Source organism: Lycium ferocissimum, chromosome 6 (genome assembly GCF_029784015.1).
Source record: "Lycium ferocissimum isolate CSIRO_LF1 chromosome 6, AGI_CSIRO_Lferr_CH_V1, whole genome shotgun sequence".
NCBI lineage: Eukaryota > Viridiplantae > Streptophyta > Magnoliopsida > Solanales > Solanaceae > Lycium > Lycium ferocissimum.
The window spans coordinates 69,646,371-69,662,676 of NC_081347.1; the positions used below are offsets into that span (position 1 = coordinate 69,646,371).

The following is a 16,306-nucleotide window of genomic DNA, read 5'->3' on the forward strand; positions in this document are numbered from 1 at the left end:
ATTAGCCCTAGGCACCAAAATGCCTAGTGGACTTTATTAATAAAAAAAATAAAATAAAAAAAAGGCTAGCCCCACCTCGCACACACAACGCGACAAAACTCAACTACCTACTAACCTTCTTTCCTAATCTTCGATCTCCAAATCTTCCTATCTAAGGTCATGTCCTCAGTCAGCTCAAGCTGCGCCATGTCCTGTCTAATCACCTCCCCCCAATTCTTCTTCGGCCTACCTCTACCTCTCCTAACTTCTGCGACCGCCAATCTCTCACACCTCCTAACTGGTGCATCTTCACTCCTCCTCTGCACATGCCCAAACCATCTCAGTCTTGCTTCCTTCATCTTGTCAGCCACGGAGGTCACTCCGACCTTTTCCCGTATAACTTCATTTCTAATCATATCTCTCCTAGCATGCCCACACATCCATCTGAGCATTCTCATCTCCGCTACCTTCATTTTTTGAACGTGGGCGTTCTTGACTGGCCAGCATTCTACCCCATACACTAGCTTGATGCAACAATTTATAAGAGTTTTCAGCCTCTTACACTATCTTGAGTTTTAGTGATTGATTATATGAAGGTATATATTTTTCGTGTTGAACCAAGTTATGTTCCCAACTTATTAGTTCTTTTAATATCATCTTTTATGAACTAAATGTGGTTCCATTCTTAGAGCATTTGGTGGTCAATTTCATTGGTAAATATTTGCTCTGTGTATATTTTTACCCAATTTCGTCCATCACCTTTAATGTTTTGTGATGCATTACAACAAAATGCATTATATTTGGAGCTAACAGTTGGACATTTAAGGGCTAAGTTCAGGTGTGTTGACTACCCACAATACTAAGTTTTGTAATTGAGCTAGCCCAAGATATGGGTAAGAAACTCCAGATCACCAAGTTGACGACTGAAAGCTATAAAGTTAGTCAAATTTCATACATGCTCTATCCATCTGTAATGCGTACCTAACTTTCGCCTGCTACACAATTTATTTTGTAGCGCTTAGACACTTCCGACCCGCGGACGGGGAAAGATCCTTAGAAAGTCAACAATCTTTTTCTGCTAGTGAAAACCCTTAAAAAATAAATGCGAGGGGATCCTTATGCTCAATTAGTTGAGGACGCACAACAAAAAACTATCAAAATTCAAGGTGTAATAGACAGGCCGGGAGAGGAGCTGAAAGCCACTTGATTGTAAGGAGAGGACAACCTCTTGTTCCTGCTCCTCTTTCTTCGTTTCAGGGATGGAGTCCTACGGTAGGTTGCGGCATGGGAGCAGATTCCCCAAAAAATCCCCGGGAACAATTGAAAAAAAAAAAAAGGATATCTTGGTAGCGAAACTATAGGGGGCTGTATTGGCGAGATCTAATGGTGAACATCTGCCCAAAAGAAAAATACAATATATTTTGAGCTACAATTTAAAAGAGATGATGATTATTATAACTTAGTAAATAAGAAGTTGGTTATTCCATTCTGTAAATTGTAAACAGGTCCTTTTCAGGATCATCTTTTTTCTTCCATAATATTCCAACAGCAAGTTGTGTAAGGCGATGAGTTTAGACAAACTACCCTATTTCCAACAGAAAAATGTGCATCGGCAAAAAACAAAAACAAACAAAACTTATTGTGCCATAATAATGTATACTACCATTTATAAAAGGCGAGACATTTTAGACAAACAACCCTATATTTTCTTTGGGAGTCTACACTTCTTCTTCGGCACAACTTGCACATTATCTTGCACTACTCTTTTCTCAACTTCCCTGCCCCTTTTTGATACTTTCACAGCTGCAGTAGTACCTTGCACGGTTTCAAGACCATGTACGACTTCTTGTTCAGCAACATCCTGCAAAATTGCCTAGAACTTTTTAGCAAATATCAAGATTGTAACTGCAGAAATAGGAGGAAATAAATTCACTATGCTAAATAAATTCACCCCTGTAAAACATGTACAACACCATGGAAAAACTAGCACATTTTAAAGTACCAGAAACGTTTGTAAGTGTTTTCCTGAGATGTGCAAATTGAGCACTAAAGCCTTTCTTGGATGTTCATTCCACATCCATTTTCCATAGGAAAAAGAGAGGAAAAGAGAGGTGTATATATTTTCACCTTCTGACTATTTACCATGGCCTCTAGCGTTATGCCCAATCCTTTTGCAAATTGAGCAGCTAATTTGTATGGTGCCTTTCTTGGATGTTCTTTGCGGGTTTTTTTTTCTCTGCCCTTTTGCCAGTTACACTCTGAGCTGCAGCTTCTCCTTTTTTTCTAGTTCTTCAGCCTCCTTTCTCCTAGCCTTAGGCTTCCTACAGGTTACAGCTTACTTTCCACATTTCTTCGTATGGGTTTTTGGTCGGGTTGGGTCGGGTCTCTTTAATTGAGATTTTATTTTCCGGTGGTGTGATTTTCGTGTTAGTATACCCAAAGTTTAGTGATTTTTGTGTAAAAAAAGATAGCTAAGTCACTTTTGTGAAAAAAAGTGATAGTTACATGACCATCTATGAAATTTACCGAAAATAAAATTACCTCATTTTCCCCACATTTAACATTCTCTTTGTGTCCAACAGCAGATTTTTGCTCTTCCGTCGCCGCCACCTCCTTTGAAACGTCCCCATTATTCTCTTTCTCGTCACTTGCCTCCAGCCCAGAAATAGTTTCGTAGTAAGTAGCTTCTGTCGTCATATCTTATAGATTCAACTTTCAGTTTTTAAAGGGGATTTCGTTGATACAGAAAAGGGGGGATTTTAGAAACGAGTAAAACGCAAGGAAAAGGGGGATTTCTAAGGGAAAATTCACTTTCAACAGAGCTCTTAGGTTCAAGAATTAACTTCAACTTTCCTTTTACAAACAAGTCAGTTTTTAAGTTTATTTTTTGCAAAAATAGGCTTCCTTTTGCTATGTACGATGCCACATAGGAAATTTGAAAAAAGAAATAAATGAAAAAGAACATTAATCTTAATTCAAATTGCAACTGAAAATGTGAAAAACAAAACATGAACTTTCATTGTTCACCTGGGCAATGGGCATTTGGATTTTGATATTTTTTCTCCATGCTCAGCATCTTTAAAGATATTTTACGCAGATAATCATGCTGCAATATTAGATGAATTTAAGTTAAAATGCATACATCATGTCTAGATGACTGGAAAAACGAATGCAAGTTTATACGAGCGGGAGTAACAACGTCAACGAAATGAAGAACAAATTGCATCATTCAAACAAATACAATCGAGTTTAGACAGCACACCTGACTTGTTGCAGCAGTATAGGTCTTCTCCTCAAACCTCGCTGCAGAACTCTTAAGCTTCTCTAATCTTTCTCCAGAGACAGGAAGATGCCTCCTTAAGATCTCCATTCTAAACAGCCATATCAACAACAAAAATCAGCTAAAATATTTGACTATTATTATTATTATTATTATTTTTTTTATATAAGGATCAGCTTAAAGATTTTATAAGAGCACAATCTAGATAAATGCTTCTAGGGATGGAAAATCTAGCCACAGCAGTTAATGACACTTCCAACAGAACAACAGGTTGTGACTGATTGATAAATCTGTTGGTCTGTTGGAATTGTCAAATCTGTTGGTCTGTTGGAATTGTCATTGACTGCTGCAAAGGATACTTGCACAAGTAATTAGAAATGGGTCATTTGCACGTTTGCCCCTATTTGTCTTTAATTTTGCCCCTCAACACGAACAACTTTTTTGTGGGGCATAAGTTTATATTTTCGCATTATACTATCCCACAAATTATGCCCTGCGTCCTTAAAGAACTTATGCCTCGCTTGGCATAAGTTTGATTTTGAAGGGCAAAAATTATAGACCAGCCCATTTGAAGGGAAAACCGTGCAATTTCTTCTTGAAAACAACAAATCATGGTACGCATGGCAAGGCGGGGTGATGTCTTCTTGGGTTTTCCCTGCACCGTTTGCCATCCCTATATGCTTCTTCAAAATTAAAAACAATTTGACATTACGCCCTGCTGCTGAAGACTAAAACTTTCTTTCTCTAAAAATATCAGCAGTTATAAAACAATTAGCTCAAGCAGCATCTTAAAAAAAAAAAGAAAAAAAAAAGAAGGTAAAACAGAGAGTAGAAGTAGGTTTTCCACTTGAACTAGCTCCTTGATTGATTACCAAAATTGGAAATATCTAGGGTTTAATCTTCCAATGAAGCCACCCAGTACCCCAGCCGGATCTAGGATTTTTATAACATGAATGCACCACTAAAAAAGGAGAAAAAATGAAGTAGTAAGTGGGAGTTGATCGCTGGTCCATTAGGCAAACGACTCAACATTCAACCAAGTGGACCATTTAGACATTTTGGAGAATGAGTGGCAACAAATAATATTAGATCACTTCTAGAAAATATGTGCATAGAATATTTAATTTGACGGAGAGATCATGGGTTAACATGCACCATAAATTGACCTATAATAGGGAGAATCCTCAATTCTCCTGGTGAAGTGACATTTGACAAAACGGAAAGCTAAATAAAACAGGTCCCCAATTGACTCATCGGAACTTCTGCCCAAATGGTTATTTTCTGAAAACTGATAAACACAAAGGAAACCTAAATTCGTAATCCAAAGCCTTAAAAGTAAAAAGAGATAATGGTCAAAAAAGACACCTGAAGTCACATTTTCTTGAGTTTCACAACCAAATATCAGTTGTTCTTTTTTTTTCTATCTGGACTATCACCATCTATGTCTAAAATACACCTAGTTGAGTGTCTGGTGATGATTCTGGTAGGAAAAAGGAACAACTCATAGTTGGCCTAGTCCGTTTTGAGGTATGCTTTAATACATAGATGGTGATAATTCAAAGTAGGAAAATACATAGATGGTGATAGTTCAGATAAAAACAGGGAACAACTCATAATTGGTGTATGAAATTGGCGAAAAAGTGATAACAAGAATAAGTTGCAAAATAAAATTAAAAAAGAAGAAGTTTACATCTTGTTGACAATTCTTTGACGAGAACCGGGTAGAAGTTGAGTCCGCCATTCACCGGAATCCATAGCTCCGACAGCTTCACCGGCCTGAGCTTGTGGGGCCCTCCAATTCTTTCCATCCATCTCAATTTCTGATCAAAGAGAAAGAACAAAACTATGTTACGATATTTTCAATGAGAATACATAATTAGACATAGCTTACAAGCTTAAAGTCGAATTTCGGCCTTAAGTGGTGAAAAATATTAATGCAACAATATCTCACTAATACCGACGTGTCTATCTTTGATGTGTCCTTTGAGTCAAATAGTCTGTTTGGCCAAGCTTGTTTTTCTCCAAAAGTGCTATTTTTTCCCTCCATTTTTTTTCTTTTTTCCTTCCGTTTCCATTCCTTTCCAGCGCTATTCTTTTCATTCGCCAGTTCTTCCCTTCTGTTTCCTTCTTTATTTTCTTCTGCAACTTTTTTACTTCTTTCTGCTCTTATTCCAACTTCTCTTTTATGAAACCAAACCCCTCTTGCCCCTCTGCCTCCATTGAAGAAGCTTGCAGCTCGGAAGTCATTTTAAAAAAGTGAGGTGTTTGGAAAAACTTTTGGGAGAGGTTCACCCTGTGCGCACCCAAAGGGTAGCAGCTGCAGTTTCCCTTGTCATTTAAAAAAAAGAAAAGAAAAAATTCTTTTTTCCCTCCATTTTCTTTTCCCTTCTGTTTCCATTCTTTTCTAGCTCTATTCTTTTCATTCTCCAGTTCTTCCCTTTTGTTTCCTTCTTTCTTTTCTACTACAAATTTTGTGCTTCTTTTTGCTCTTATTCCAACTCCTCTTGTCTGAAACCAAACCCCTCTTGCCCCTCTGCATGCATTGAAGAAGCTTCTGAGGTCGGAAGTCATTTAAGGAGATTTGGAGCTCGAAATTTTGTTGCGTCGAGACTCGGACTCCATTGAAGGAGCTTCGGACCTCAAAGTTCAACTCAGTATACTAATGTTTCCATCTTTTAATCTATACCATTATACAAGTACAAACCACCAACACGAAATTTGGATTACCATTCATAAGTGCATTCTGTGTTGGATAACATTGTAATTACAATTAATTTTTATAAATTCATTGTTATCTTACCCTTTTTATAGCCTAGAAATCCCTGAGGCCAATGGCGGCATCTAACATATGCATCACAAATTTGCTCTTACCACTAGACCAAATGTCTTTGGGGCTTTATTATTTTCATAGAATCTGTGAAACTTAACGGTATCGATACTTTATTTTTAATTTCAAGATTCAATTCTACGAATATGTACTAGTAGCGTAAAATCATTGGCAAAAGAAAAATGAAACAAGTACAAGTTGCAAGTTGAAAAGGAAATTACCTCTTGTTGATAATCCTCCAGCCAAAGATCCGGCGACAGCGACGACTGGGGCGCTACCTTCAACAGCTTGAGTATTGATATCCATCTCGATTCCGATCAACTCTTTCCCCCTTGAGCCCGAGCCCTAGAAGATTATATAGTAGGCTAAATATCTATATAGCCCCTTAAACTTGGTAGGATTTGTAAGTTAGGCACTTAGACTTAACAAATTACCAGATAGACACCTCAACTTGGCAGAAATGTGTCTCATATACTCCATGCTGACATGGAAAATTGTTTGTTTTGCACTTCATATTGGTGCATGAATATCTCAAATTAGGCATTTTCTTGTTATTTCCATAAAACATTCAACAAATTAGTGGTTTTTACATTTCCACATACGAGTCCCACAATTACACCTTGAGCCTATGCTCTCGAAGATTGATTAGAAGATAGTAGGCTAAATACATAGATAGTCCTTTAAAATTGGCACGATTTGTAAGTTAGACACTTGAACTTAACAAATGACCAAATAGACACTTTAACTTGGCAGAAATATGTCTCATAAATACTCTATGCTGACATGGAAAATTGTGTGTTTTGCACTTCATATTGGTGCGTGAATTGCTTAAATTAGGCATTTTCTTGTTATTTCCCTAAAAATTCAACATATTAGTAGTTTTTACATTTCCACATATGGACCCCACAATTACATGAGCCTATGCCCTCGAAGATTGATTAGAAGATAGCCTTAAAGTTAGCAAGGTTTGTAAGTTAGACACTTAAACTTAACAAATGACCAAATAGACACTTCAACTTGGCGTAAAATGTGCCTCATAAGTACTCCATGCTGACACGGCAAATTATGTGTTTTGCACTTCATATTGGCGCGTGAAAAGCTTAAATTAGGCATTTTCTTGTTTTCCTTAAAAAATTCGACATATTAGTGGTTTTTGTTTCATTTCCACATACGGGCCCCACAATCACACCTTCTTCCTCCTTCCTTTTTCTCATATTCTTTCGTGCCTTCATCCATAGGACCTTTCCTCCATTTTTGCAAGGCAACAATTCTCTTATAATTAGATTATTATTACTCTAACATAAATAATCAAGTAAATCAAAATGAAAAGTTACTGAAAGAAAAAAACAGCCAATGAAATATTTTTTTTAAGAAAAGGAAAAAAAAGTCAGGTGCACAAATCATCGGCGTTAGCAGAGTAGGGGGAAGGGCCGCACAGTCTACCCTAATGTAAGCTTTAGCTGCTTCCATGACTCGAAACCGTGACCTTATAGGTCATACAGAGACAACTTTACCACTGTGCTAAGGCTCCCTTCAAACACCCAATGAAGCATGATTACACAAATAAAGAGATTTTTCAATATACATATCGTCAAAATCAAATTTTGTACCCTAAGAACCTGGTAATTTTAAAAAATCTAACCTGGCAACACTCAACAGATGAGTATTTTCTCTTTCAATTTCACGACACAGTAGCATTGTAATGACGGCTAGTGATGTCGAAGGTTGCCGGACAAGAAGTTCAGAAATTGGAGGGAGAAGGTCAATTATAATGCATTTTTTTTTCCTTTTCTATAGTTGCATGTCAATTTTTCCTTTTTGGGATATATAGTTACATGTGGCACTTTATATAAAGCACAAGAGATTTTTTTTTTTGGTTTTTTTCGTACACTCCACGTTGATCCCGATTATATTTCCACGCCCCCATCTTGGGGTGGTCTTTAATTTTTGCCTCACAAATCGTTGGTCTTTAAGTTTTGTCCTTCGGCACTTTAAGTAATAGAAAAATGGTCGAAAATACCCCTGACATTCTGGGTTCGAACACTAATACAGTAAAAAAATAAAAATTGCAAGGTATGCCTTGTCCGGCATAATTCTGTAGAAATTAAGTTATCCTATAGAATTATGCCACAAGGCATAGTTTCTATGTAGTTACATAGAAAATATGACTTGTCCAGCATAATTATATAGAAATTAAGTTATTCTACAGAACTATGTCTTAAGGCATAACTTTACTCGGAATAGGCATAGTTTCTACGAAAACCTTGCCTTTCAAATTTTTTTTTTTTTTTTTACTTTGCTGTAGTTCGAACTCAGAATATCTGATTTCATAGACTAGCGAATAAGAGTACTTTGACCCACAAATTTTCATTAAATGAGAAGTAAGTGCAAAAATTAAAGACTAGCGATTTGAGTAGCAAAAATTAAAGACCAGTCCAAAAGAATGTATTCGGATTTGCGCTGGATAAGACCCATTTCTGGAAAAGCTCTCTCTACCAAAAATTTTTGGGCAAAAATTGCCCTTCTTTTGGGGTGGTCTTTAAATTTTGCCCCTCATATTTGAAATCTTTAAAATTTGCCCTTCGGCTAACACCCATAGGTTTCGTGTTCGAACGCACAGCAAAATTTTAAAAAAATTTCGCAAGGCGTAGTTTAAATTTCGCTATCCGGACCGGCATACTTTGTTAAGGAATTACCAAAGTTATGGGACCCGCATACTTATATGCCTTGTGGCAGACTTGGCATAAGTATCTTGGATCCGCATAACTTTGATAATTCCTTCACAAAGTTACATGATAAAAGTTTATGGATAAAGTGGATCCATGCCTACTATGTCAAAGAGTAGGATTTGACCAATTTAACAGTGCTTGGCCAGACATATTGGATGGTTAGACAAATTATTGGTTCTTGGAGAATCCTGGAGCAAGTGCATACTTCTTCTCAACCTGGAAAAAGCTTGATTCGAACTAAATTCTTGCAATTATTAGGTAATCCTGAAAGAGTCAACTGAAAATTTATGGTGTTTCAACATGCCACTCGACCAAAATATATTTCACAATGTGATTGTGCTTACGGAAGATCGATCGCTAATAGGATCATACAATGGGGCTTGAGTGTAGAACCAATTTGTGTTATGTGCAAGTGTTGTGATGAAGAAAGTTTGCCCATTAAAAGTATGCCCCACCGCATAACTTTGTGAAGGAATTATCAAAGTTTTAGGACCCGGCATACTTATGCCTTATGGGCAGACTTGGCATAAGTATGTCGTGATCCGCATAACTTTGATAATTCCTTCACAAAGTTATGCCGGGTCCCATAAAAGTTTATGGATAAAGTGGATCCATGCCTACTATGTCAAAGAGTAGGATTTGACCAATTTAACACAAATGCTTGGCCGACATATTGGATGGTTAGACAAATTATTGGTTCTTGGAGAATCCTGGAGCAAGTGCATACTTCTTCTCAACCCGGAAAAGCTTGATTCGAACTAAATTCTTGCAATTATTAGGTAATCCCGAAAGAGTCAACCGAAAATTTATGGTGTTTCAACATGCCACTCGACTAAAATATATTTCACAATGTGATTGTGCTTACACGGAAGTCGCCCATCGCTAATAGGATCATACAATGGGGCTTGAGTGTAGAACCAATTTGTGTTATGTGCAAGTGTTGTGATGAAGAAAGTTTGCCCATTAAAAGTATGCCCCCATCGCATAACTTTGTGAAGAAATTATCAAAGTTATGCCGGTTAAGCCCATAAGGTATGAGTATGCCGGGTTCGGCATAAAATTTGTAATTCCTTAACAAAAGTATGCCGGGTCCGGCATACACGCGATTCAACCCTTGTCTTGCGATTTTTTTTTTAATTTTTGCTTCTCGAACTCGAACCCGCGCGAAGGGTAAAAATTAAAGACCAGCAATATGAGGGCATAATTTAAAGACCACAAATATGAGGGCAAAATTTAAAGACCACCCCAAAAAAGAAGGGCACTCCGCGCAAAAAATTGAAAATTTTTCCATAACCAAGACTCGAATCCGAGATCTCTGGTTAAGAGAGGAGCCTCATCCTTTGGTAAGCACAAGAGATTATTAGTAATCTAAGAAATTAATAAATTGCCAGATATAAATCACTTTAAACAGAGGAAATTGTTTCCTATGACCACTTACAATTTGAATGAAAGAAAATGACTTTTTTAAATTTCTTAGGTGTAAAAATAAGGACCTCTTGCAAGGACGTAAAAGTTAAAAAGAAAAACAAATGAGTAAACATTGAAGATTTTAGAGGGAAAAAAAAAAAAAAAAAAAGCAAAAGAGATAATTTATATGAAAAATGATCTCATAGTAACTGAAAAGATGTACAAATTTCAAGAGATTATTAAATTTAAACAGATGAGATATTAGAACAAAACAAAAGATAATTTATAGTATAAAACAGGACAAATCATTATTAAACTAAGATTTATAAACTGCAAGAGACAATTTGCTTTACACATTAAATATCTACAATAAAGCAAAAAAATTAGTTATATAAAAGGATCATTAGTGTCTCGATAGATTACAAATTTTGCTGGTTACAACTATCTCAAGAGTCTGGAAAGGAAAAAAAACATAGTAATTATCATCAAATGTTTTGTTCTTCTTCATCTAACTTGCTTTGATCATTTTGTACACAATCATCATGCATAGAAACAGGAGAAACTACTCCTGCAGCTCTTCGCAATCGTCGATGCTGGCACGATTGCCTGATCAACTCAGCTACTCTATGTTTTCTCTTTGGTCGACCATCATCTGTCCATGAGGAGTTCACATACTTTGCTGGACATCTAATGTTCCCAGCAACTTTAACTTTTCGTATCTTCACCGAATAATTCATTTTTTTGTTAATCTTAGACAGTAATGTCTCCGCCTTTTTCGAATGAGTCTCAATTTTCTCTAATTGTTCCTCAACCATGCTTAATCGTTCCTCAATATGCCCTAAACGCTCATCAAGTTTAGAACCAGAAGCAAAATCTTGCCGCCAATCAGAACCCATAATAGGTGACTGACGTGCACATGTATTTGTTGCCTGCGTAGTACATATATAACGTACCAGACATAATTAGTAACTTAAGAGTAAGTTGCAAGAGATCGTTAACTTTAAACATAAAAAATCTAAGAACAAAACCAAGGAGAATATTGAAATAAAACACGAGAGATCATTAGTAACTTGAGAGACTTAATAAATTGCAATAGATCATTAACTTTAAACACATGAGATCTTAGAACAAAGCAGAAGAAACACGAGATCATTCATAACTTAAAAGATTTATATTGGGAGAATAATCATAAGTCCGTAGTTATCACTCTCCTGAATTTCAGATTACTGCATGACAAGGTTTGGTCCAAATGATTACTGGAAATGTAGATGCATGTAACACAAGCAGGAAAACAATTTCAACAAGGTGGAAAACAATTGAATTATTCAAACAACTAGAAACAAGTTCAGACAGCATACCTGACTTGTATGCATGGAAGGCCGAGGAAGTTGCCCCTGCAGTAAAGAAGAAGAAGCAGGCTTGCGCGGCCTATAGGCACTGTTATAGTTGTTCTGTTGGCCCACTAACCTCTGCTGCACATCAGGCATCGTGTTCTGATGGCCCTTCAGTTGGTTCTGCTGTGCAATCAGCTGCTGTTGCATAAACTGCTGTCTATGAAAAAGTTGCTGCTGTGTCTGCTGCTGTCCTAATTGCTGCTGATTCTGCAACATTTGCTGCAAGCGACTGTTGCAAGGTGTTTGAATTTTGCTGTAGCAACCGAGGTTTGCCTGCACAGGGTTAGATCCACCTTGTGAACTTAATGACCTTATGTTAACTTGTTGAGGACTGTTGACAGGCTTCTGTTGTAAAGAGCCAGTAGCCACCTGCTGCAGTGAATTCAATGAATTACCCTGTCCTAAATCGACACTGGAACCAGGATGTACTGCATTTATCATATGTTGCTGAGAGTTGGAAATTGTCGATATGCCAGACAAGGAATTATGTTGCAAGTTGGTGAGATTGTTCTGTTGCACTGCCGCCATGGAACCATGTACGAGTTGCATCGATGGATTAGTTTGACCATCAAGAGACTGTGGTTGCTGAAGCTGCATGGAAGACTGAGGAGGTTGCCCCTGCAGTGGAGAAGAAGCAGGCTCGCGCGGCCGATTGGAACTAAGAAAGACACTTCTGTGCTTCTGAACCGAAAGCAATTTCTCCTTGTGAGAATTTGAATATCATATTTGTTAAGCCGCAAGAAAAGCAAAATGCGTTCCAGAGTCTTCTTGAACATCTTGAGCTTTTCAGTTTTCTCATCTTGAGGATGCTGAGGAAGAGAATCATGCTTAATATCAGAAAGAAATCAGTTTGGTCACAGCCCTGTTTCTTGCCCTTTGCAAACTTTTAAGAGCCACGCTTTAAGTACCTCTCACGGCCAAGAAAAGGGGAGGAAAACTTAAGAAATGGCATAGAGAGACAAATAACATAGTTTAAAAATGAATACATATGCTACCTTTTGGGAAAAAAAAAAAGAAAAAAAAAAAAAAAGGGAGAACACTAACCAACACTATGTTTCAACAACATGTTGACATAAGTGCTTTTTTTTTTTTAAAGGCAGCCTGGTGCACTAAGCTCTCGCTATGCGCGGGGTCCGGGAAAGAGCCGGACCACAAGGATCTATTATATGCAGCCTTACCCCGCATTTCTGCAAGAGGCTTTTTAAAACTCAATATATCAAGTCCTTGCCCACAGAATTCGGGAGGCATTGATCACTTTCCGTTAAGGAAAAGAGACTTAACATCAAAATCACATATATAGCACAGTGACTTCCTAGATATGTGCAAATAATTCCTTTTATGGTGCCCACTACCCCCACCTCCACTTCACAAGCATATACAATAACTTCAACAATGTAAAATGAAGACAAATTAACCACAGTACACTATATTCCAACAATGAAATTACTGTTTCTTAAGATGACAGGGAAGGAGATGCAAAAATGAGAATTTAGAGTTTTGAGCTTTCTGCAGCATAGTGCATGAGGCTGACGTGGAAGTGAAGCTTGGTACCCAGGTCATACAGAAGATAGATAGTTTCAAGTATCTTGGGTCTATTATACAAGGAAATGGGGAGATTGATGATGACGTCACACACCGTATTGGTGCAGGGTGGATGAAACGGAGGCTTGCCTCCGGAGTGTTGTGCGACAAGAAGGTGCCACCAAAACTCAAAGGTAAGTTCTACAAAGTGGTAGTTAGGCCGACTATGTTGTATGGAGCGGAGTGTTGGCCAATCAAGAAGTCTCACGTTCAGAAGATGGAAGTGGCGGAAATGAGAATGTTGCGATGGATGTGTGGGCACGCTAAGAGCAATAGGATTAGGAATGAAGTTATCCGAGACAAGGTAGGAGTAGCTTCGGTGGAGGACAAGATGCGGGAAGCGAGGCTGAGATAGTTTAGGCATATGATGCGGAGAGACACAAATGCCCAGTGCGGAGGTGCGAGAGGATAGCTATGGACGGTTTCGGAAGAGAGGTAGAGTTAGGGCGAGAAAGTATTGGGGAGAGGTGATTAGACAGGACATGGGGCATCTCCAGCTTATCGAGGACATGACCTTAGATAGGAGGGTATGGAGGACTCAGATCAGGGTAGAAGGCTAGTAGATAATCGCGTTTATCCTTTCTTGCGAGTAGTTGCATTGATCTTTAGTTTCTTGCCCCTTGATTTCTGCGAGTATCTGTTTGCATAGAATGGTTTATCATGGATTATTCACTTTCGTTGTTTTCATTTTCATAATTGGTTTGAATTGTTTACCCGTATCTAACCTTTCCTATGTTTTTTCTTGAGCCGAGAGTCTTCCGGAAACAGCCTCCCTACCTAAGGTAGGGGTAAGGTCTGCGTACAATCTACCCTCCCCAAACCCCATATTGTGGGACTCACTGGGTATGTTATTGTTGTTGTTGTTGTTGTTGAGCTTTCTGCAGCAATTCTCAGTTAGATAATGTTCTTGGATTAACTATGGGCATCTCTAGTAGTTTGTACATCACATATGTACGAATGAACAATCATAGGTATAGTGAACCCAAAAAGTTTCGTAAGGGTATTAAAAAGATTTTAAAGTGCCTAGCGAATATTAAAAATATCGTTTGGTGACCCAACAACAGCTATGGGTATCACTTGGACATAATATTAAGTGTAAGGTGCATAGGAAGTGTTTTAAGATTTAAGGAGAGCTCTAGGGTCAAGCCAAGTTGGAACACTACATGACAAAATAAAGTTTCAATCGAGCGAGCACAAGGCATAGCTTCAAATGATCACTACTCTCAATATATAACTAATTAGACTATGGATAAGCTATCAAACTAAATCCCTTTTGAGTCTAGTTTGGAACGCCACAAAATATTCGTCTTTTGGGCATTCTTAAAAAGGTTATGAATGTTTTACTGAAGGTGTCCGCAGGAAAAACAGGCAAACAGAATTGTCTCACCCTCGCACACGGAGGTTCTTGCCACGCGAGAAAGGGGGCGAGAAGCCTGGTCTATATATATCATGTGACAAGCAACCTCAAAATTTTTGTGAACTTTTGAGTTGGAGTTTTGAGCTAGAATTGGAACTTGAGCTTGGGACTTTGTCTCTAATCAATGTAAGTTTTTGGAGTATTTTTGAGTTAATTACTACTCCTAAACACTAGTATTAACATCAATCATCTTTGGAATTTTAAGAAATCCTTCAAGTTGTCAAGAACACTAAAAATTTCAAAAAGAGGGATTTCGAGATTTGTCTGGAACGAGGTAATCCCGCTACCCATTGTTATATATTGTGTTCTATCAAACTTGTAGAACAAAAACATGGCAGAAAATTGGAGTTAAAACGAGAGATTAAAGAACCATAGAAATGAGTCTTGAGAATGGTGATTTTAGGGAAGAAGACGATGAATAGTGAAATGTCAGTAAAAATGGGATCGTTTGGTAGTCCTAATGAATTGAATGAATTCAGTAACTTGATTGTTGAAGTAACTGAAGGTTGAAAACTTTACCCTAAATGAGTATCTGGGAATGAATTTGATTAGCATTAAGCCTAAATGAATAAGACTAGATGGTTCGTTTGATGGAATTATGGGTTGTTATTGATGAATATATATAATGTAATGTAGTTTGATTATGTTAGAGATGTTTGGTTGTCAATTGGATGTTTGGAGCTAACGGTTGGACAATTGAGAGCTAAGTTGAGGTAAGTTGAACCTAAACTATCTTGTGAGATTTTCACATAACTTCTCAACTTCGAAATAATGATTTGAATGAGATTCCATGCGCATGAGGTATAAGCTTGCATGATTTTCTCCATGATTTGAAATAAATGTTATTTCAGCATAATCTATGAAGTGTTGAATTTATGAAAACATGTTGTTTTCATCTTATGAAGTAAATGAAATGTTTATCATGCAATGCATTATGACATACCCGCCGCACTTTAGAAGTAATTTTCTGGTTTAGAACATTGAGCTCAGAGAAATACATCTCCTTCATAGACTTGACCTGCATTACAAATTTTCATGAATGTCAAATGCATTCCCATGCGGATAGGTGATAATTAGATCAACTATACGATGCAGTAGAGAACAAACTAGAGAATCTTCACAAAAGAACCTTCCAGATAAAAAGGTTAAATGTGAAGAACAAGAGGAAGACTAAAAACTGATTAACATGTGAATGGTAACATAAGCAATCGAGCTTTGCTTCCTTTAGCTTCTTCGTACACATTTCTGCTCAAATCAAGAGTACAATTTCCAGAATGTGATCATAGATCAGCCCAACTGGGAGGAATTAGAATATACTATTTTTACAGTTAGTTTGGGACATATATTATGGTTTACGGCAATCATCATTTTTTTTTTTTCAATTAACACCTTTATCATCAATGAAGAAAAATGAGGGTAAACAATGAAATAATAATAATGTTGTTGACTTCACAAGTAAAAAATGACAGAATGGAGTATACAGAGCACGTTAATATTATATGTTTATTCTTGGAGAACTCAAAGTATTCCAACTTATTCCTAGCTAGTAAACCAAGTCGGGGATGTAAGCAGAGAAGGATAGAGGGACGGACCTGTTATCCACCGAGTTTCGAAGAAGGAAGCATCGAATTTCTCAATTATAAATTAAAAAGAAACAGAAAAAGTATACCATCTAATATAGATGAATAGATG

General features: G+C 37.3%; 3 protein-coding genes across 5 annotated transcripts in view; all 3 read right to left on the reverse strand.

The window, feature by feature from the left end:
- LOC132060224 (mediator of RNA polymerase II transcription subunit 15a) overlaps window positions 1-16,306 on the reverse strand; it is a 75,327-nt gene that overhangs the window by 54,640 nt on the left and 4,381 nt on the right. The window lies entirely within an intron of this gene.
- LOC132060226 (mediator of RNA polymerase II transcription subunit 15a-like) overlaps window positions 1-16,306 on the reverse strand; it is a 68,707-nt gene that overhangs the window by 23,007 nt on the left and 29,394 nt on the right. The gene's annotated exons all lie outside the window — the stretch shown is intronic.
- Window positions 1-16,306, reverse strand: part of LOC132060229 (mediator of RNA polymerase II transcription subunit 15a-like) — an 81,681-nt gene that overhangs the window by 20,250 nt on the left and 45,125 nt on the right. Inside the window, exons 1-3 of one of the 3 annotated variants that reach the window (XM_059453166.1) lie at window positions 4,950-5,071; window positions 3,242-3,350; window positions 2,960-3,085 (exon numbers count right to left, since the gene is read on the reverse strand). In XM_059453166.1, coding sequence (XP_059309149.1) covers window positions 2,996-3,085; window positions 3,242-3,350; window positions 4,950-5,071 — 321 coding nt within the window. In that variant the 3' untranslated portion in view covers window positions 2,960-2,995. Of the gene's footprint in view, window positions 1-2,959; window positions 3,086-3,241; window positions 3,351-4,949; window positions 5,072-16,306 lie in introns of those variants that run through there. The other 2 variants (XR_009415904.1, XM_059453165.1) reach the window with 2 other exon arrangements.